General features: G+C 45.1%; 2 protein-coding genes across 5 annotated transcripts in view; one reads left to right on the top strand and one right to left on the bottom strand.

The window, feature by feature from the left end:
* The window catches only part of USP35 (ubiquitin specific peptidase 35), a 26,725-nt gene extending 13,531 nt beyond the window's left edge, over positions 1-13,194 (top strand). Inside the window, exons 4-11 of the mRNA XM_066341245.1 lie at positions 2,054-2,183; positions 3,576-3,677; positions 5,545-5,703; positions 6,449-6,642; positions 6,764-6,857; positions 8,364-8,470; positions 9,287-10,502; positions 11,646-13,194. Coding sequence (XP_066197342.1) covers positions 2,054-2,183; positions 3,576-3,677; positions 5,545-5,703; positions 6,449-6,642; positions 6,764-6,857; positions 8,364-8,470; positions 9,287-10,502; positions 11,646-11,816 — 2,173 coding nt within the window. The 3' untranslated portion in view covers positions 11,817-13,194. The remainder of the gene's footprint in view (positions 1-2,053; positions 2,184-3,575; positions 3,678-5,544; positions 5,704-6,448; positions 6,643-6,763; positions 6,858-8,363; positions 8,471-9,286; positions 10,503-11,645) is intronic.
* A 1,715-nt stretch (positions 13,195-14,909) lies between these two features.
* GAB2 (GRB2 associated binding protein 2) overlaps positions 14,910-23,101 on the bottom strand; it is a 93,424-nt gene continuing 85,232 nt past the window's right edge. For all 4 annotated transcript variants that reach the window (XM_066341251.1, XM_066341250.1, XM_066341249.1 and 1 more), the window contains exon 10: positions 14,910-21,706. In XM_066341251.1, coding sequence (XP_066197348.1) covers positions 21,563-21,706 — 144 coding nt within the window. In that variant the 3' untranslated portion in view covers positions 14,910-21,562. The remainder of the gene's footprint in view (positions 21,707-23,101) is intronic.

Genomic DNA, 23,101 nt, shown 5'->3' on the forward strand with positions numbered 1-23,101 from the left:
TGCAGGCATTCACTGCCTCCGGAGATCAAGGATTGCACTTTTAAAAGCTTAGCATACCAAATCAATGACTCCTTTGTCAAAGTAGAGTCATCACTACTAAAATATTTGTGGGTCATGCAATATGAATTAAAAATGTAATTTCTTCCTACTGTAGCAACATGGGCAGCACTGTAACTTAGCCACCAGTGCTGGCAAAGTATAGCTTCAAGCAAATAAGGTTACTTTATGCCTGTTTAAAGCAGGTAGGGAGAAAAAGGACCTTTGAATCTCTGGATTCATCTCCCTGCTTTATAGCATTGAAAATACAGACCCCTTTCATGTATGTTCAACTCTGTTCCTTCAAAGCAGGATAATCTCCCACTGCTGTTCTTTCACAGCTCTTCCACCACTTTTTTGCTTTAGTGGGTCAAATCTCTCTTCTAACAGCCAGTCTGTGTGTATTTCTGGCCATCTTACAGTTCATTTGATCTTATGCCAACAGAAATAGCTGAAATATCTTTTGCCTCCCTGGTGTTTATTCCTTCAATATGTGCAGGAAGAGCAGTCTCTTCCCATCTCTGCTTTCTCATGGCTGTGCTAAATGAGCCAGGTTATTTTAGGCTTTTCTTGCAGGAAGTGTTCTTCATTTCCCCTACCACCTCAGCAGGTTTCTTCAACACAGTTCATTGGTCTTGGGCACAGATGGTGGTGTTTGTGCACCATGGCAGCCTGACCACACCTGAGGTGTCATTATTTTGCTATGGAAAACACTTTGCTTCTGCACCAGAGATGGTGCTGGTGTTTTCCATGGCTGCTGTTACACTGGGAACTTGTAGTCACCTGGTATCTGCCTGGTTGTCTTCAAGTAGATGAGTTACTGTAGCCTCCATTTCTAGTGCCTTGCATGCCTTTTGAATCAATATATTTCCTTCCAGTTCCACATTCCTAATCCTCAGGGTCTTCCTAGTGACTCCTTGATCTTCCTCTTGTGTTGATGGTGCCTGATAGCTGTGCATCTTCAGAAAGTGATTGCATGGCTTTCCTTGTTCTCCTCTCATGCAAATGTCTGTGCCAGCTTCTCTAGCATTTGCTTTATTAGCCAGCTTGGCTTGACTTTTACTTTTTTTCAACATCTCAACATGCTCTGCTTTTCAAATTTTTTTACTAACTAGACTTTAATTTTTCCAGTTCCTTGTAAACTTCACGAATTCCTGCTCTTTGCCTTGTGTTGGTTAGTTATCTGTCTTCCCTTCTTTTATTTTCTATGAGATACAGATTGAGAAACAAAAGGAACTCACTGGGTAAGGTAGCTGGACTGAGGTGTAGCTTTAAGGTCTGGGGTATCTTCAAATCAAAGGTACTGAAATGGTCAGCAAAGTTTGATACTTGAAGATCCCAAGTCTTACTTCCCAGTTGTTTAATGTTAAATTTAAACTGAAACAACCTGTCATCAGTTAGTCTTAGATTATTGTTTTATGAGAAACTTCTGCTTCTGTAAAGCGCTTATTTCTTGCAGAAACTTGACAACATGTTGGTTGAGTGGCTAGAAATGAAATTTTTTACCTATGACATTCAGGAGTAATTGGCTTCTATTAGAGTTTCCAGGTAGAGTTTTTTTAACATGTTTTTGGAAATCAATGTTTCTTACACAGAGAACTAAACAATATGAATCCGAGTGTTTTTTCCTTACCATTAACAATGCAGAGATCAAACCAGTATCATTTGTTTTCTAATGGTGATAATGCAGAGACCTCAATCAAACCCTCATGTGAGTAGTACATAGAGCACTGCACCAGTTCTAAAAACTTGGACTAGACTGAAGTTTGTGGAAAAAATTTCCACTTCACTTGATGGATTTGGGCCTGATTTTCTGATGAACCACAGCATGATGGTGACATTGGGATGTTTCTACTGCAGGCCCTGTTGTGCTTTGAATAACATGTGAAATGCCTTGTGAAGAGCCTGTCTCATCCCAGTGACTGGACACCAGTTTGGAGGAGGTTTGACCCAGAATGGAGCTTGACTTTTACAATATGTGCATTAAATTTATTTAAGAGTTTGCACTTCATTTCAGGATGATTGACTGGGTGTCCTGGCCCCTGGGAAAGAACATAGACAAGTGGATCATTGCTCTGCTGAAGGGTTTGGCTGCAGTGAAAAAGTTCAGCATCTTGATTGAAGTCACTCTTTCAAAAATAGAAAAGGTCAGTTGGCTCTTTTAAATGTGAATGTGAACCACAGAAATACCATCTTGCATCTGAAATATCACCTTGCTTTTCAAATGACGAGATGTATAAAGAAAAAAGAGTTTGCTGTCCCAAGGGATACTGATTTTGCAGCTAGGAATTATGTTCTCCAGAACAACCTGGGATTCTGCAGGTTGTGGTCTGCAGACGTACTGATATCTTAAAGGTTATGAAATAAAGTAGCCAAGGATTTTCAAACCAGTTGAACACTCTCCTTCCCAAACTATGAAGCTCTTGTAAAACTTGCTTTTGGGAATGTGGCATGATCTTCTTTGACCGTGCCAGGGTCGTTGCTGATTGGCATAGGCAAAATCCATATCAGTGAGCTTATTAATAGTCTACACAGTCACAGGTCAGTTCTAACTGTGCCCTGGCTTAGTTCTTTTGTTAGTGTAGATAAAGCCCCTGCTGCCATTGCCATTACCTGTTTCAGCAGTGAGTACCTGCTCTCTCTGAAAACTGTGATCAAGTACCGAAACTGGTCACTATTTCAGAACTTTTCCCATGCTGTGGTCCTACTCTTCCCCCCTTCTAATAATGGGGATAATGCCTGGCTGAGCCACCAGAAGAAGTCACCATAGGAGCTACTAAGATTATGTTCTTAGGCACATGGTTTAATGGTGGGCTTGGTAGTGCTGGGTTAACCATTTGGCTCAATGATTTTAGAGGTATTTTCTCGCCTATGATACTGTCATTCTATAATTATCAGTACTGGAATGTTATCAGTAACTGCATTTGTCTTTGTGATCTCTCAAGTGCATTGAGCAGTGGGACAGTGGCCAAGCATCTCTGGCTTTTCTTTCATTCCTTTCATTGTTAATACATAGGAAAGGGACACAGGCCCTGAAATAACATGGAAACCTTTGGAAACCTTTGGAAGTACAATCTGACAGCAGTAGAGGGCATACAGGTATATTTTGTAAAGTAGAATAAATATCGTTACATAGCCTTTGAAAAAGACACTTGCTTTTTAACTCAGTCTGAAAGGTTAGTGATAAAGTTCCAAATATCTGAATGAATTAAGCGTCACATTCTAGAAAATCTAACATTCTGCTGTGCTTGCATGGCTTTTTCATGAGGAGGTATGGAGATGCAGCACTGTCAAAGAGGCATTACACAAACCTGAAAGGGTGAAGATAACCCACACAGTGTTTTTAAGGGTGCCCTGAGCCAGACAGGAGATGACTCTGGAGACCTAGTTACATGCTGCTTGCTTTAACATCCAGCATGGAGTAGGAAGAGACCAGCAGCCGTGGTAGATGCCCCGTGCCAGTTTCCTGCTGTTCCCTGCTCCTGCTGGTTGCAGTGCCATCCTGCCTTCTCATTTACTTTTTTTTCCTCCTCCACCAGGTCTTCTCCAAGCTGCTGTACCCCATCGTGAGGGAGGGGGCTCTGGCCGTCCTGCAGTACATGCTGCTGAGCTTCCAGCACTCCCACGAGGCATTTCACTTGGTGAGGCTGGGTCTGGCACTTGGATGAGAGCATTGTCCTGAGTGTAGCCTTGCTGTGGGGCAGCAGGGATGAGGGAGATCAAAGGTGTGGCAGATGTTGCCAATCTGGCTTTGGAGTGCGTTTGGTGGAGCCTTTGCACTGAGAACATCTCAGAGGGCTCTCACTGTGGAGGGCAGGGGATACATTATTAAACAGCCCTTGCTTTTCCTAAGCAGGTGCTTCACTGTCTGTTGGACTCAGTGGGCCCCATCCAACACGTGATTTTAAATTGTCACCAACATGTGGCACCCATTTCTTTAAGTGGCTCATCTTTGAAAGGTTTGTACAGCAGCAGTGCAGCAAGACCAGAAGACTGGATCAGAACACTTCACTACACAAATTCTCTGTTAAAAGCAAAAACAACTTCTGGCAACATTTGAATATCCCCTTTTCATTTCCACAGTGGTATGTTATAGTTTGTTTTGCTGTTTGCACTAAGGCACGGCTCTGCTTCCTGCTGGTGTTTCCTCTGGAATGCTGAATTTAAAAAGTGAGGCTGAAGGCAAAAACATGCTTGTAGTGATTGAACGGATAAAAACAGTAATGAAAAATTTCTCCTATTAATGTTTGATTTTGTACTTTCTCATTAAAGCTCTTATATTTGGCTTTTCACCTAAAGTTCACAGGATAAACAGATAAGGCTAGAAGAAAGCAAAGCTAACCAACATTTTCAACTGATATTTTTTCATTCCTCAGCTGGAGATACTTTGAAGGAACCTGAATTTCTTGAGAAACTCTTTGGTTTCTAAAAATAGAGTCATTCCAATGTGTTGTCTTCAGCTGTGCATCAAATTTTGAAACACTCCAAAAGCTGTGAATTGCTCTTGGCTTGAAGTTTCCATCTGTAGCCCATATGCATAAATTTCCTCTTTTATTAAAAAAAAAAAAACAAACCCAAAACCCAACAGGGCCAAACCATGTCTTTTTGTGTTTGCCCTGGAACTTTGGAAGGGTTTTGAGAATTCTTCCCATCACAGTTGGCAAAATTCTGATGTATAAAGAAGTGCTGCAGTTGATTTACTTCTCCAACAAGCTTTCCTGTTGGAAGGGAAATAGTTAAAATCTCAACATTTAGAAGGGAAAGAAAAAGAGGAGAGGAAGACCAAGGGAGGAGGAGAGGACCAGGAAATGGCTGGACTGGGGTCCTAATACTTTACTTCAGGATTACACTGGGCTAAAAATAATTTAAAATATAAGTATGAAAAAGGTTGTGTAAGTGCCTGGGTCACTCTAGCACATCTGCAGGGTTGGAAATAGGTTACTCATTAATTCCGTGTGCAGCTACAAGGTCAGCAGAGGGTGCCCGTGAGCAATGGATCGTTTGCGTTTGCATCTGCTCATGCGTTTTTACATTTTGGAGATGGAAGCAAAATAATGAACGTGCTGTTTATATGCCTGTTGCCACTCATCCAGCCATACCAATTTTAGTTCAGTGTATTCAGTGTAAAATAACACAGAGCACAACAGACAACATTTCTTCTAGGTTAACCCCATCTACCTTGCAGGTTTGAATCCCTGCACTTGGCAGTCAGCATAGCCTTTCCACTGTGGGTGTGGGATTTAGGGGAGACTAAAGAATGGCAATTGCAGCTCAGCAAAGCAGCAGCACAAATCTGCAGGTGTCATGCAACATGAAACCCTCTAAGGCTGCAAAAATCAATGAGAGTTGCTGTTGAGTTCGAAGGGTGAAGGATGAAGTCTAGAATGGCAGTGAAGTCAACTCCTTTTCACTGTCTTTTCTGCCTGCAGGTAAATTTCATTCCCCTAAATGTATTAAAATTCAGTGAATAATGTGGAGTAATTTTTGTAGTGAATTTTTCTTTTCCAGCTACTGCCTCACATCCCCAGGCTGGTGGCCTCTCTGAAGAAGGAGGACTCCAATTCTGCAACCAGCTCCCTAGAGCAGCTGGCTGAGCTCATCCACTGCATGTTCTTCCGCTTCTCAGGATTCCCAGACCTCTATGAACCAGTCCTGGAAGCAGTTAAAGTAGGTCATGCCCTTCTCAGTCATTTTACTGCTTTCCATATGGAAATGGCATCTTTGTCAGTAGCTAGAATAGAGGGACTGTCCCACTGGTAGGGATGTCCTCACCTCAATACCTCAGATGGTGGTATAAGAGAGGGGATTAAAATTCTGAGTCTGAGCACTGCTTAGGCAGGTTGAAGGAAGTTACTTCTAATGGTGGGCCTGTAGAAGTCCTGATGGTGCCTGAAGGTTTGAGCTATAAAATTATTCTCAAATGCTTCTAAAGGACTAATATAAACAGGCAAACTCTCCCTTGCATGGAGGCAGGTTCATGTGTAGAGCAGACAAAATCAGTTGTGTGAATGTCTCTAGCAGAGAAGTTTTGCAGTTGCCCATTACTAATTCTTCATGGGAAAATATCAGTCATATAGAATACTTCGAGTTGGAAGGGACCCACAAGCATCATCGAGTTCAACTCCTGACCCTGCATAGGACAGCCCCAGGAATCACACCACGTGCCTGAGAGCATTGTCCAAATGCTTCTTGGCTTGGTGCCACGACAACTTCCCTGGGAAACCTGCTCCAGTGTCCAGCCACACCATGCTGGACACTTCCTAATATCTAAACTAAACCTCCTCTGACACAGCTTCACGCTATTTTCTTGTGCCCTGTCACTGGTCACCAGAGAGAAGAGCTCAGTGCCTTCCCCTCAGCTTCCCCTTGTGAGGACACATAATGGCTTGTAACACAGATCTCTCTTTCCAAGGCTCTCCCGATTCCAAATGAAGACCGGATTAAGCACCTCTTGGGACAAAATGCTTGGACCTCCCAGAAGAACGAGCTGGCCAGCTTCTACCCACGCCTGGCATCTAAATCAGAGACGGGAAAGATTGGGTTAATTAACTTGGGAAACACGTGCTACATGAACAGCATCATACAGTCTCTTTTCATGGCTTCAGAGTGAGTTTTTCCTCCCTTGCTCCTGTTCAAGACTGCTCCAGGGGTTGCCCGTCACCCCAGCCTTGCGTGTCCCACACTGATTTTCCATCTCACAGATTGCATCTCTGCTTTTCTTTCACAGCTTTCGGCATTCAGTGTTGAATTTAACTGAGGGCAACTCCCAGCCCCTGATGACAAAGCTCCAGTGGCTCTTTGCATTTTTGGAGCACAGTCAGGTAATTATTTCATGTTCTAGTTATTTGTTTGGACTGTCGGCTGCGGAAAGGCTCGTCTCCAAGTTGCTTCCTGCCGGCTCTAACGTGCTGATAAGGAGCTGTGGATCTTGGTGGGTTTTTGTAATGGGACAAATTTTGTTTATCTGAAGGAGGCTAATTTTGGGAGAGGTGGAGGGAAACTCCTATCACCCATGGAAGTGGGCTATGTTCACACCAGGCTGCCTTCTTTAATTTGTGGTCTTCTTGGGCTGGGCTGATGTAATAGCTAATGGTTTTGACAATGAAGTCCATTAGGTAATAGTTTACATCTGTGGTCAGCTGAGAAGCCTGTCCGTGTGAAGCAGAGGTTTTGTTTCTTGCTGTGCAGCAAGGGAGAAGACTGGAGCAGCTCACTTGTCCCACTGCTGCCCAGCAAAGCACTACTAATCGGTGAAAATTACTTTAAAAGTGGTTTTGTTAAAAGGATAATTATAAAAACCTCCTTAGATTCCAGATCTTTGAATCCTCTGTATGTGAGGGAAAGTAAAATTAAAATAACACCCTTAAACTAAATGTTTCCGTGACAAATGTGAAATTTAATGAAGTGACTCCTGGAGTTACAGTTAGGCCATATCTAATTCCTCTCTTGAAAATATATCTTTCCCTAGAAAGACAAGATTTTGGAAAACCAGTGAATTTTCCCTTGCTGGGTAGCAAGTCCAGCCTTCTCCATTTCCCAAGCCCTGACTGGCAAAGGTGGCTGGTAGCATTGTGGTATTATGTCACTACAGATGACCTGGGAGGGGAAATTTAAATTTCTGTTAAATTTAATATTTGGTTATAGAAGAGGCTGGGTTTTGATGGCAGATTAGGGTGTCTGTGTTCTGTGATGAGCAAGTACAGAAGTATGTTTTCTTGTTGTGTAGCTGATGTTAATTTCCTTTTGGTTATTTTTCATCTTTGGGTTGTCCTTGAAGTTACTTTTTTGCTGAAGATGGGTCTTTTTTCCATGTTAATTAGACATCTGCTTCCTAATGACAACAATTATATTATCTGGTAGCACAGATTACCTGCCTGCAGTGAGTGAGTGAGAATGTTGGGTGGAAGTTTAGTGGATTTTTTTGCTTGGGTTTTTTTTTTTTTAATATGAAAGGATTTGGTGAGAGAGATCCTGATCAAATTAAATGGAGCAGCAAATTAAATTCAGGCTGAATTAAGTAGAATTATCTGGATCAGGTCAATAAACCATTTAAAATTTGAATGATAAACACATGGATATTTTATAGAAGTACATGTAAAATAATGACTGAAATTCATCCTTGCCATCCTGGCTTGCAGCAAACCAAGAAATTCTTTCCGTGCACTGGGATTAGTCTTTGTAGGGGGAATAAAGGCACCTTCTCAGGCACACAACACTGTGCTCCCAGTGAATCAGCAAAAAAAACCTCTCTCCCCTCTGTGTGTCCCTGTGTGAATTGAGGAAAAAAATCTCTAGGATTAAATGCATTTCATCTGTGTTGCTGCCAGCGACCTGCCATCTCCCCTGAGAGCTTCCTCTCTGCCTCCTGGCCACCCTGGTTCACCCCTGGAGCTCAGCAGGACTGCTCAGAGTACCTCAAGTATTTGCTGGACAGGTATGTGAGGAGTGCCATGGCCTCAGAGCTGGTGACGATGGTGTCCCTAAACCCTAATGTGATGTTTAATGCTGCAAACAGGGCACGTGGCTGACACCCCCAGAGGAGCTGGGAGAGTGGAGGGTTGGGACAGTGAGACTGGTCTGAGGCTCCTTAATAAAATACTGTTTGGACAATTTTAGGGGTAATACCAGAATTTAGTTCAACTTGAAAATGTCTGCCTTTGCCCTGAGGAATTCATAGAATTACAGAGTCATTAAGGTTGGAAAAGATCCCCATGATCATTGAGTCCAACCATTAACCCAGCACCACCAAGTCAACCACTATATCATGTCCCTGAATGCCACATCTAACACATTTTTTAACACTTCTAGGAACAGTGATTTCACTGCTTCCTTGTCCAGTCTGTTCCAACACCTGACCACCCTTCACCCTTTCAGTGAAGAGATTTTTCTTGATACCTAATCTAAAATTGTACCAACCTTAGAGATTCACCTGACAAGCCACTCAGCCTACTCTGTAAAATGTTGATTTTTGCCTTTTACCTAGAAATATCAAATCTCTGGTGTCCCAGTGATGCCTCTGGAAGTGTAGGGTCAGTGGCACATGACGACTTGAGGTTCCCAAGTCCTGTCTGACTCTTTCCCACCTTTTTCCCACAGCATCAGACCCCTGGGTACAGGCAGGTTAACTGAGATTAACTACTAGCAGTGAAGAATGGGAGCCCTACTTTAGAAACTACTCTTGGTGTTACTTTAGAAACTACTCTTGGTGTTGTATTGATGGATAACATAGACTTCTTCTCCCCTGCCAAAGATTGCATGAAGAAGAAAAAACTGGAAAAAGGATCTACCAGAAGCTCAAGGAGTCCAGCTTGATGTCTCAGGCGGTGGAGCATCATTACTTGAACAAGACATTGATTGAGAAGATGTTTGGGGGTAAAATGATGACAAAGATCCGCTGCTTGAAGTGCCTGAACGTTTCCTCCCGAGAAGAAGCCTTCACAGACCTGTCCCTGGCTTTTCCTCCATCGGACAGGAATGTGCATGGGAGCACATCTGTTCTACCAGTGGAAGAAATTGGCCCACAGTTCATTGAGCCTCCAGAAAATGCAGGCCAGCTTATGGGCTCTCCCTGGATCCAGAGGAAGGCCCCCATGGCCAGTGACCATGCAGCCCCATCAGTGTCGGTGGAAACATTAGGTTTCCAGGAACCAGGAGAAGCAGCAAATCCCATACGTGGCAATGACGTTGGGGTGGATGCAGCCAAAGACCCTGTCTCGACTTTTGGGGAGCAGGCATGTGCTCCTAAGGACTCCAGATCTGTCCCAGATTTAATCAACTATTTTCTATCCCCGGAGAGACTGACAGCAGAGAATAAATACCACTGTGAGAAATGTGCCTCCTTGCAGGACGCTGAGAAGGTGGCAGAGCTGACAGAGGGTCCACACTACCTCATCCTCACACTGCTGCGGTTTTCCTTCGACCCACGGACCATGAAGAGGAAGAAGATTTTGGACAATGTCTCCATCCCTGTGGTGCTCAAGCTACCCATCCTTGTTGCTCCAGAGGAAACTGAGGAGGTTTGCCGGCAGGGGAAGGATGGTGCTGTCCCAGGGAGTGGCTTCATGACTGTTGTGTATGACCTCTGCAGCGTGGTGGTGCACTCAGGCATCTCCTCTGAGAGTGGCCACTACTACTGCTACTCCAGGGAGTGCACTGACACCAGCCCCCACGGGCAGCCCCGGGATGGGGTGCCAAAACCAGCCTCTGACAAACAGTTGGACTTTGAAATCCAGTGGTACCTCTTCAATGACACCAGAGTTTCCTTCTCCTCCTTCGAATCGGTCAGCAACGTCACCTCGTTCTTCCCCAAAGACACTGCCTATGTCCTCTTCTACCGGCAGCGGCCGGGCCGGCAGGGCTGCCTGCTGCACCAGGCTCTGGCTGAGGCTGGCCACCTGCATGGTGAACCCTCCCTCCACAAGGACTTGATGGAAGCCATTTCCAAAGATAACATCCTCTTCTTGCAGGTAACTCCTGCTGCTGTGCACAGTAGGGTGCTGTCCTGCTGCTGTGTGGCTCATGGGCCACATTCCCACCCATCCAGACAGCAGTGGGATCCTGTCCTGTGGTTAAAATCCTGCAGACCCCCACCTACTCCCTGAAGCCAAATCCCTTTTTGTTTTTAGCACCCAGATATAAACAGGTTATAGTTTCCTGATGAAACTGGGCACTGGGACTGGTACAAGACACCTTGTGGCTGTGCTTGGGGTTCACTTGCTATTGTCCACTCCTGGAAGCTCAGCCTGAAATTTTCTTTGAAGTGCCTGAGAATGATAGGATGATGGAATAGTTTGGATTGGAAGAAACCTTTAAAGGCTGTCCAAACCACCTCCCCTGCAGGATGAGCAGGGACATCTTCAACCCAGATGCTTAGAGCCCCATCTGGCCTGACCTTGAATGTTCCCAGGGATGGAGCATCTGCTGCTTCTCTGGGAAACATGTGCCAGTGCCTCACCACCTTCATTGTAAAATACTTGTTGTTCCTTACATTATACCCTTTCCTCTTCTTCCCACCTTCTCTCACTGGGAACTAGCTGTTCCTTCCTACCACCTCTGATGTTCATGTCTTTTTTTTCTTTTTCTTTTTTTTTTTCTCTTCTTATCATAGAATCATAGAATGGTTTGGGTTGGAAGGGACTTACAGAACATCCAGTTCCAACCCTTCTGCCATGACCTGGTTGCTCAAAGCCCCATCCAACCTGGCCTTGAATACTTCCAGTGATGAGGCATCCACAGTTTCCCTGGGCAGATGGGTAGTCTGGGAATACAAACTAGAAGAGATTTCATTCCGCTGATGGAGTTCAATGCTTTCCAAACAACAGTGTGTCATATGACATGACCTGCACCTAGGGCTATTTGAGGGGTCCCTCCTCTCCCACAGGTGACATGGGAGGGCTTGGTTTGGTCACTGAAGAGCTGCAATGTTGTGCTGCATCTCTCCTGCTGAGCTCTAGAGCACATGGCCTTCATACCCCAGTTTAATTTGAAGGAAGCTCCCAGAAGGAACCTTGCAAGCTCTTGGCTCCTTAGAGATGATGGGAGCATCCCCCTTCCTGAGTCTTTTATCTTGCTGATATCCATGTGCTATTTTTCCCCCTTCCTTCTCCCAGGAGCAGGAAAAAGAAGCGAGGAACAGAGCTGCCTACATTTCTGCCTTGCCGAAATCCCCGCTGTGGTGGAGAGACTTGGACAGGGACAAGGATGATGACAGCTCCTCTGGGGGCTGCAGCCCGGCCGCGGGCGGCGGCGGATCTGGCTCCTTCCATGGACTCGTCTTTTAGCCAACAGCTTAAACCAGATGAGCGGTGTCCATGGGGCCAACCTGAAGCCAGAGGCTTCTCTTCCTCACCCCGATGACAGTGAGCATCTTGGAGGAGGATTTGAGAAACATTTCAATGGAAAAGGTCTCAGGGGCTGATTTGGAGGCACCTGAAGGGTCTCGCTGCTTCCTATGCACTTGATCTTCACGCCTTAATGTACCTAAGCTAATGCAGAGATGAGCAGCTGCTGACAGCTCGGAGAAGTGCCCTTTTGCTTCAGCATAGCCATGTCTTGCCTGCTGTGAGCCATGCCACCAGCCTGGGGAGGTGATGAGGACAGGCATGGGGAGGAAGACGGACCCAGCAGAGCCCCAGGGATGGAGATGTCCCATGCACATCCTGTCTGCAGCCCTTCCCGTGGCACTAAGTTGGTTCTGGGGTGACCTCTGCTCAGTTGTTTGGTTTTTTTTTTTATGTGGTTTGGGAACCCACCATGAAAAACTCTGAAGGTAGAAAAAAGACTGAAAATGCCAAAATGTAGCAATGCTGGTCTGTGAGGCAGTGAGTTTGTAAGACAAGCAGTGGCAGGTCAGCCAGAGGGGGTTTATGTGCATTGCAAGACACCCAAAGGAGACTGAGGGACACAAACCCTTCCAGCCAAGAGAGACTGACCCAATCCATTTGGGGTTTCTGGGCTCCAGTGAAGACCCATTGTGTTACTGATGATTTCTGGACGCTGTTAGTGTGCATGGCAGGCCAAGACACACAGCTGTTTTTCCAGATGTGTCTTTAGGACTCATTTAGTCTCTTTCTGCTGCTGTCCTTTTATGGCTTTCTGGGCTGGATCTGCCCTTTAAAATTTGGATGTTATCTTGGGATACCCTGAACTGAGCAGCAGATGACAGAGCCCCCCTAAACTCATGATCTATGATTTGCAAGGTGAGTAGCCCAACCAGATATATTATATCAATCCAATATCAATATATACAATGTAAACCAATGTATTCTGTAAATCAGTAATGGGACAGGGGCTGATTTTGATGGCAGATGGCCAACTCAGCTTCCAGGCAGCACATCTACAGGACCACAGCTGCCTCCCATGTCCCTCCCCAACTGTTTTCCCCTGCCTGCTCCACCCTCACAACTGTAGTAGAGATTTCTCTGGCTCAAGTGGGAGAAACTTGTGCCTTAGGTCCTAAGTGCAGGGCTTAATCCTGACCATGGGGTACTGGGTTAGGAGTATTGTGTTTTTGTGGAGAAAAAGGAGAAGCACAGACATTACTATGGATAATGTGAGCAGAAAGTCTGCCAGAGAGGACACTTGGGGTCGAGTATCTGGTGTATACTATCATATTCTTTTATTGCCTTTCCTATATATAAATAAAGGAAATTAATTCAACATACAGACTTAGTGTCTTATTGCAGTATTCATAGACACTGGGCTGATGGGTCAAAAAAGAGATGAGAAAGCTGAGGCATCCATCCTCAAGCAGATGGGACAGTCCTGCAGAGTGCTTGCTTGGAAGAGGGGATCAGGCAGAGGAGGAATTGGAACCTCAGTGCAGAGCTCTGTGCCCTCCAGAAGAAGATCACAATGCTAATAGTGGAGCCTTGTAGAGGAGCAGTGGAGTGTGTTTATAGTTTTTAAGTCAGGTGCTGAGAGGAAATAAATGAAGACCCAAAGCTGAAGTGTCAAAGAAAGTACAGTGTTTCCTGGTTTTATTACTAGACTTCTATTTATTTCCTGTTCAAAGAGGTTGCCAAAGAGGTTCCTGTTGCTGTCATGCTAGCTCCTTTCTTTATTCGGGAGTACCACCTGTTGTCATTTTCCATGCTGATTGTTGTAAGGTGTTTTTGTAGGAGATTGTCTTTAACTTGAGATCATAAACTAGGTAATGATGGGAGATAGTCAAACCAACATGGAAAATGGAGAGGCTGTATCATAGCTAAGCTCTTTCCTGAATATGTCTTATTTTTTTCCCCAAGATTTTCTGAGATGAGCAAAGGCAAACAGCATGCAGCTCTCAGCGTGGATGGCAGCCTGGGGAGTGTCAGTGGTGTAAGGAGGTTGCCTGGTTTAGCCCTTCTTACTTTCCTCTAATTATTACCACTGGACTTCCCTTTTGGACTCAGCCAATCCTACTACATTTTTGAAAAGAATATTAAATAGTATTGGTCCTAGTACAGATCTTCGAGGAATACTACTCATTGCTGGTTTGGACACTGAGTCGTTGACTGTAGCTCTTCCAGTGTGGCCATCCAGCCAATTCCTTATCCATCTAATGGTCCATCCATCAGTCAAACTCTTCAATTAAGAGCTTAGAATGTTACAAGGGATCATATTAAAGGCCTTAGAGAAGTCTAGTATAGTCTGGTGTATTACTATCTGTGCTACACCAATTACAGTATATGCTATATTGATACTGGTGTTAGTAATGCCAGTCATTTTTGCATATGGCATTTTGATAAAATACATGCTATGGTATATGGGATAGCATGGCTCGTTTTATCTGCCACACGTGCCTCATGGTCAAGGAGAGCCCATAGGGGAGTCCTCAGTTCTTGGGATTTCATGTGTGTTGCAGATATGAGATGATGTTACTCTTGTCTAAAAGAAGTGTTACAGAAGCTGTGGTTAGGAAGGTCTCTTTTCCCAGTTGTCTTTTTTTTAAAATTTATTTTTTAAAATAAGAAGTTTTAAAGGGAGGGTTGAACTTTTAATTCTGGAGAAAAAGATTTGTCCTTTTGCTGAGGTTCTCTGGGAGATTTGGTGTGTTGAGCTGAGGCTCACACGTGTTGAGCTGCTGATGGGTGAGGAAGGCAGCATTTGTCCTCACACTGCACACAACAGAGCAGATATACAGTATGAAGTTCAATTTAGCAGCTTAAAAACATATGGCTTGGGTTCTGGTATCAGGAAAACCCCTAGTTACATCCTAAAGGCCCTCATTACCTATACAGAACACTTGAAGCTGTAGGAGACACTTGGCAACATACTGAGAAGATGCTCTGAAAGCTTTAAAGGTGCTACATAATCAAACTTTTTCTGCTTATTAGTTTCCCCTTTCTTTCCCTGCTCTGAATCCATGCTGGGAATCACCAGGGAGAGATGTCTTTTTATTATCATTCTTTTATTTTCCTGTTGCTTTTCTGTTGCATATACAGTACTTAAAAATGAGATCACCTTCACGTCAGGCATGTACCATGTTTATTAACAGCAAAAAAAAAGTATTATCTAGGCTTCACTCAAGATCAATTTACAGGATAAATAATTGTTTCAAATTACTTAAAAAAACCCAAACAAACAACAACCCCCCAAAGAATAAATTAATAACTTAAGTGATTAGCTGTCCACAGTGATTTGAAAACTTAATAACCATTCAAACAGTGACACCACAAGAAGACACATACTGTACAGTTTGCCACAGATTACTCTTGTCCTTCCTTCTACAAATGGAAATCAAAAAATTAGAAATACTCCTCTTTAAGAACAGTCAAAGGCTTTGAAACACACAAAACATCCCTGCGAATCGGCTGCTGACGCAACAGCTTCACAGCCAGGGCTCCAACCCCTCCTCGCAGCAGGTTAAGAAACAAATGGAGAAAACTACCCTAATTTGACTGGGTCTGCTCCCACACAATGATGCCCAAAGTCAGTGGGGACATGTTGACTTTGCCAAGGGCCGGGTTGAGTGGGATATAACTACTCTAAAGGTTTGGTCCTAACCCTACGGGATTCATCAACAGGCTCCCTGTGGAGCCCAGGTTCCTGCTCCCTTCCCCTCTCTGCAATGTGGTTCAACCACCACATCCAAACTGCTCTCAAAAAAATCATGGTATTTTCAGGGTCAGTGTGGCAGCAGAATGCTGAAAACTGTGCAAATGGCATTTCCCCCAACCCCCTCACTCAGAAGAAAATCCTGCCAAGTTTTTTTTTTTTTTTCACTTTGGTAATTAAGGATGAAGGGGTTTTTAATGAGTTTTGCAGAGCAGGATGTGTCAGTGGCATGTATGATGCTGGGCATGACAACAGGATAGCACCAGATGCTGCCCAGCCATTGCCTGCAGACACAAACCAGCTCTCTGCATTACTAGATGTCAATTAATTACACCTCATGACACATCTGTGAGGTGGGGAAATAAGTACAAAAACCTTCATTTTACAAGCCGGAGAAAAAGCAGGATACAGAGTTCACATGAACCCTCTCGTCCCACATGAAGATACAGTGTGGTGTCACCCAGAGAATGACAAAAAAAAAGATGGTTTCTTATCTCCTGGTCTTGGGGAAAACCTCTCCCATATGGTCAACCCACTGGACTACAAATGAACCCGTTACATGTTAGCAATGGGCTACATCAAAAATTAAGAGCCTGCTGATTGGGAGCAAGTCTGTTGAGAAGCTTTTTTAGCTAAAGAGATGGAGCCATGTGGCCCACCTTCTGTTTCAGATGTTACTGGCTGGTGTTAAAACCTGAACACCACGTGCCAGGACCAGCTGGCCGTGGGCTGGAAGGGGACAGCTGTATTGTGACACCTTGCTACATATCAACTTTTCTCAAGAGTACACACAAAATCAACAGTACAACACTAGGAGTTGTGAACAAGGAGATAAAATTGTGACTAAAATGATGAGACACCAAGGACAGGCTGATAGAGGGATGAACTGCTCCAGGCCAAGGAGGGATCATGATCAAAAAGTGCATGTCTTGACCTCCAAGAGCCTCATTAACAGCTGCAAGATCATTGTGTACATGTGGGAAGGTTGGGCAGAGAAGAGGCACTCAGACTCATCAGAGGCCCTAAATTGGCTTATTGGCCCTTGTGATTTCATGCTGGACTGGTCCCTCTGATTTTCTTGATGGCTCTTTGACAGCCATGTGTATTCTCCGGCTGGTGCCAGGGTTAGGCTTTGCTTTTCCCCCTTCCTGTAAAACTAGGGCTTCTCCAAAATCACAGCTCCACTCCATCCATCTTATCTACACAGCACCCCTCCAATGAGACATACAGTGTGAGTGTCAGCTTTTACATGGAATGAAACTTTTACATCACTGGGTAGGAAAACACCAACACAATGCAAGCACAACTTGAGAAAACCATCCTTTTACTTGTCTCCTAGGCCAGAAAGATCAGAGGGGACCTGGGAACTATTTTAACATCTCCCATGAGACCTGGACATGGCTGTACCTACTTCCATACCCAAGGAGCCATGATCATTGGATAGCCAGGACAAGCCAACTCTTCCTAGTATGCCTGGATGTGGAGGTAGCATGGGTTTGCTGAGAGCTCTGGATCTAGCCTAGTAAATTTACAGGTTAAAACTGCCTCCCAGTTGCTAGAACTGTGTGTCCATGTCCTGGATGACTGGGCCAGCCAGGCCTCTCCCAAGTGCAAGGAGTGGCCCAATGTGGATTAGGTTGTCGCACTGGGAAGTATAGCCTTAGGGGTTGAGTTGTTTGCCTTGCCACTTGGCTTCATGGCCAGAGAAGTGGCCCTGTCCCTGTTGGATGTTACAGGGCTCTAAGCAACCCCTTGAGTCCCTTCCCTCAAATGGAGGAGTCTCCACACAACCCTGGCAGCACAGGGTCCCAGTGTGGAAGAGATGCTCCAAGCAGGGTCAGCTATGGGGTTAACCTAGACTGGTCCTGAAAAGCCCCAAGAATGAAGATGGCACCTCAAGGGACAACCCTGTGAAACCATGGCACTGCTACCTCATGAACAGCTCACGGGAGCCCCTCAGCAAGGTGTCTCCCAGCATGTCCTGGTTCCCACACATTTCTGGTAGGGTTTCTCCTGCCCATCTCATAGCTGGGTGAATGGACCAAGCATCCCTGAATGCCAAAGCCCAAGCATCACATTGGCAGGATGACCCCCTTGAGAGTGAAATGCCCAAGAGTGGTGGAAGCTCCCTTCCCACCAGTGCATGGCTTTTCCTGAGCATTCCACAACCCACAAATCTCCACATATCTGACTCGAGACTCAGGCCAAAGGAGCACATGGTGAGGACCAAGAACCAAACCTTACTGGCAAACTCCCCTGCCTCCTCTTGTCCCAGCCTCATTTCTCTCATATCTTGCCCTTGCCAGTGGCTGGTGGCCTAGAGTTCAAATCCATCCCAGTTAGTTCCCAGACAAGCCAAGTCTTCCCCACCTTTGGTTTCCAATTCTGCATTTGGCCCTATCTGCCAGACTCTCAGCTTTGCCCTGGCACAGTCTGCGTTCACACATTATTTTCTTTCACCAGCTTGAGACTAAGCCTAAGCCTGGCATTCATTTAGAGCTGGAAATGTATTTCCCACTGAACACTCAAATGCTAGTTCAGAGCAAATCAGCACCAAGGTAGCTCACACATCTCACCAGACAGAGGAACAGTGAGCAGCATTGGCACACTTACAGCAAGGGATACACACTTTTGCCTTTAAAACAACTTGCTTAGTCATTTTCAAGCTTGGGGAAAGCTCTGAGCCATGGACCTGGTGCTTCATAAAACCAAATATTGAGGTCCTGATGCTTGTCCCACAGACAACCCTTCTCCTTGAGCACACACACATGCAAGCACATCCCATTTCTAAAAGGAACCATAGAGCTGTAGAGCAGGCTCTGATGTGAAAGCTTAAGCCAGTTTAATTTCAATTAAAATGAATAATTTGCAATGTTCTCAGTTTCCTTAAATACCTATTTCTAACAAAGGAGCCTGTCATACTTGAGAATCCAAGTATAAAGTGGAGATGTGATAAACTCAATGCCTTCAGGACAAAGTTCTTGGCAGCTCATGTAATTAAAGCAGCTGGTTTTCAATATGGTTTAAGACTAAATACTGCACAAACATTAATCACCAGGGACTGCTGTAATCAGCTTGGCAATTGTCATGGGTGACTATTTCCACTGAAGCCATTGAATACTTACTGCTCTCAGCAGAGGTTGATACAGCCATGTCTATATGGCACAGAGTCTGTGGGCTTCTGCTTATTTTGGTGGTGCTATTTGCTTGGTGCTTTGAAGGGGAAAAGATAGAGGAATGCATCTATTTCAATGAAAACACAGGCTTCACTGCAAAGCAGAGAGGGGCCAGCAGTTGTTAAGTAGCCACTTTCGGGCTGTTTTGGTCTGTAGTCTGCCAAATGCAATGGACCAGTTACTGAGAATACTCATGAGAGCGAATTATCAAAACACAGTGTCTGAGCCTGGGAAAAGAGCTATCCCACGCCAGTGGTTGCCCCATGAACAAAGATGTTTGTGAAATGTGGAGCAAAAGGACTAGTTTCTCCAGTACTGCAAAAGGCTTTTCCAGTCTTAATTAATGCCTTGGATTAAACATGGGAGTGGGCACTGGATGCAACTAGTCCCAGTGCAGAAGCACAGGGCACCCAGTGAGCAAATTGCATTCAAGCCCACTGTGTTCTCCCTCAAGCCACTAAAGCAAACAGATTAGAGGAAGAAATAGGAAAAAAATCAGCCTCTCAGTAGTGACATTCTTTTTGGTGGGGAGCTCTCTCCCAGATGGCTGAGTGCACACTTCAGTAGGCTCTGGATCAGGCCCAATGTTTAGTCTCCTCTGAGATGCAGAGATGAAAGGGGCAATAGAAATATGAAGTATTGCATTCTAGTCTTCATTCCGTCATCTCAGCAGACAAGTGTGCAAGCCCCCAGCAGGGGGCAATGGCCCTTGCAGGCTGTAACACCCCCTGACCTTCAGAAAGCCTCTGACCATGCTAAATCATCCCCTTTGGGACTTCGGGGTTTTTTCCCTTCTAGCAATTATGATTTTTAGCATAAAAATTAGGATATTTGCTTCATTGTTTCTATAAAAGTCCAACACTTCAATGTTTTAATAGGGTTGTCAGAGCTTTTCCATTAACATCCTTCCCTTTCATGGCAGGAGAGAAGAAAGTACAAAATGGCATTGGAAGTTCAAGACTTATTTTACCAGCACACAGCAGCACACAGCCCTTAAGGGACTGGCATCCTCTCCCCATGTGGGTCACGTCTGGCCCTTTCCAAGCTCAGACCAAGATTAAGCAAATGTGTTAATGCTTAAGCATTAATAACCAATACAACTTGGTGGTGTTGGTGGAACACAGAGCCCACAGCGCTAGGAGGGGTTCGGCTTGCAGAAAGAATAGCTCCAGCCCTTTAATAAATATTATTACTTAATCTTTCTAATGTCTCCTTCATTTGGCTCTTGGTTTGCGGTCAGCCTGTTTATTCATGTCAGTGCTTGCTGTCTGGCAATCAGGCTGCTCCATGGCAATCATTAGTTCTTCCTGTTTTCATGAGATCATGAATTATTATCTCTGCATTAAACTGTCTCGTCCTTCTCTTCTCTCTATGCTCAGCAGCTGCCTGGCGAGCAATCCCAAAGCCTGGATGTGTTAAGGATGCTGTCAAGGGACAACAGCAGACTCCCACCCATAATTAGAGCCTAGAGTCATTAATGCCAGCAAGCCCCACTTGTGTGTTGAAGAAACATTGCTGAAGATGAGGGGAAAACAGTTCAGCCTTTTGCACCCTCCCCAAACTAACCACAATGCCACGTTAAAGCTCATACTGAAACGCCTTGCCCTGACTCTCCTGACCAGCCTCTTCCCAAGCCTATGCCTCACCATCAACCAACATTTCAATTACTCTTCTTCTTCCATCCAAGAAACATTCCACTAGACCTCCTCAGCCAGGACCAACTTCTGCAGTACAGCACCTGCCTTCTCCCAGCCCTCACAGCCTTCCACTCCCTTCTTGTCACTCATCCTTATGCCAGCCCACATACACAGGGTCTCCAGAGCCTTCCTGCCCCCCTCATACTCAACCACAAAGGTTCTCACGATGGCCACGATGTAGGACTCTCACTCTATGGGTTTCTTTTGGTGCCACAAAAGGCAAATTTTGGTTTTGAGGGTCAGATTCACAGGAATTGGTTTCAGACAGGCAGTGTGGGTCAGTACTTAAATTCTACCTTCCAAAGCCAATCCCTCCAGCCCGTTCCAAAGCCAGTCTCTCTAGTCTACTGACTTTGAGAGATGACGGAGAATATAAACAGAAGACACCCCGACAAACTCATGTGAGCATGTGCTGGCATGTATGTGTGTGTATGATGGGGCAAGTCCTGGGCTCCTAAGTCAGCTTAATGGGATGGTGTGGATGCTCGTCAAGCTCCTGAAGGTTAACAACCCCAACCAAAACCTTGGAGGCTGTCCAACCAGGAGGAGAACAGCCCTCAGAGGTTTTTAGCATATTATTTACAAGAGACAGGACAACAAAAGTGATTTCAAAAGCAATGGTCCTTGCTCAGTTTTGGGACTGGGAGGAGGCAGAGAAGAGGACAACCGTAAGAAGTGGAGAATCAGAGCTGGGGAATGATATCCCAGGGGAGATGCTGCAAACCTGTGCGGCGTGGTTTAGGGTACGATATGGAAGAAGACGGGGAGAGATGATGCAGTGTTAGCACATACAAGGTGGCTTTAATAGCTGTAAGGAAAAGATGTGTAGGGTGAAACCTAGTATTGCTAAGTCAAAGTTCCTGGATAGTGCATCCAGCAGCTAAAGCACAAACCTAGCCACCGAACATAGTTGGTCTTTATCACTGGCAAACAGTATCCGCCAAGTCTTCCCCTGAAATTAAGTTTTGTTTTAAGAGAAAAAAAAAACCCACAACACCCCCTCCCCTCCACAGACAAGTCTTAGAAATCCAGCCCAAGTGGATCTGGCAGCCCAGTGGGGCCACAGCTGGGGAAAACCAACAGGACGTTTGCCTGTTTCGCTGCCCGCCGCGGGCACTACTGCTTCGTGCTCTTGGCAGGCTCCGAGGACTGCCGCACATCAGTCCACTCCTGCATGGTGCTCTGCAGCGCCTGCGTCTTCTCCTTGTCCACTTGCACATAATCAACCTTCTCGTCTGAGGCGACCGACGAGGTGGAGGGCTGTGAGGAGGAGAAACAGGGCACCATCTGGTCACTCATCAGCTCCCTGCCCCTCCCTCTCACATCTTTCTGCAGCACCGCAGGTGCCACAAGTCCACCAGCACCATCCCTGCTTTTTTAAGACTCCACAGCTCATCACCCTCCCTCTAACTTCCCAAAGACACCTGGATGAAGGATTTCTATCTGCTCTGTCTCTTGCTGGCATGAGACTGCAGTGCAATGGGAGGGTAGAAACAGCATGTGGGTCTCTACCTTCCCACAAACTTTGGGACATGGATGTTTGGTTGTAATTGTGCTCTCTAACTGCTGATTTTGTGAGTTCAGCCATGCATCTTGCTCATTTTCCCATAAAGAACTCACGAACTCTTAGAGATACAGATAAAAATACCAGCTCCATACCTTTTGGGTGTGCCGACTCTACCCACCTATAGCACTAGCTCATTTTCATCCCCAAAACAATAGATATGTTTGCAGGGTCACCCAAGAGGTGTGTTGAGAACAAGGAAATACCTTTTACCATAGCTTCTGGAGTCCTGGAGTTTTTTCTGACTCTACAAGAATTTCAGAAGACCTCCATCTACTTGTAATTGGAGCCAGATAACTGGAGCATTTTAGTGGTCTAAAATCACTTTTCCAGAATGGGATATAATTTAAATGGGTGATACTTGCAGAAGTATTGCTGAGCAGAAAGAAACCATCAAGGACAACTGTCAAATAATAAAAGGACCAAAGTGGGATGCTTTGCCTAGGAAACAAGGCAGTGTTTGAGAAAGTGAGGCCAACTCACAAGCTGTTGGCACAAGAGTTTATACAACCCTTGCCATCCACCTTTCAGGTGCAAAATCCAAGTCTGGTCTTGGAGGACCTGTTGTTTTGAAGATGGAAAAAACCAATTCTGATACTTCTTGGGATACCTCCTGACACCTTTTAATATATAGTCTCCAGCTGAATTTGTGGTCTCATCAGCATCCCTGAACCCTGCACATCCATGCTTCTGCTTTGCACTTCCAGCAAAGCTGCAGACATGCAAGAGAGTTTGACCTACAGTAAATATAGCAGTGGGTCATAGAATGGTTTGGGGTGGAAGGGACCTTAAAGATCATCTCATTTCAACCATGGCATAGGCAGAAATACCTTCCACTAGTGCAGGTTGCTCTAAGCCCCATCCATTCCTGAAGACTTCCAGGAATGTGGCAGCCAAAGCCTCTTTGGGCAGTCTATTCAAGTGCCTCACTACCCTCATAGTAAAGAATTTCTTTCTAATGTCTAATCTAAACCTGCCCTCTGACAGTTTGAAGGCATTACCCCTTGCAGTGTCATTCCATGCCCTTGTAAAAAGCCCCTCTCCAGCTTCCTTGTAGCCCCTTTAGGCACTGGAAGGTGCCCTAAGGTCTC

This window comes from Sylvia atricapilla, chromosome 2, assembly GCF_009819655.1.
Source record: "Sylvia atricapilla isolate bSylAtr1 chromosome 2, bSylAtr1.pri, whole genome shotgun sequence".
NCBI lineage: Eukaryota > Metazoa > Chordata > Aves > Passeriformes > Sylviidae > Sylvia > Sylvia atricapilla.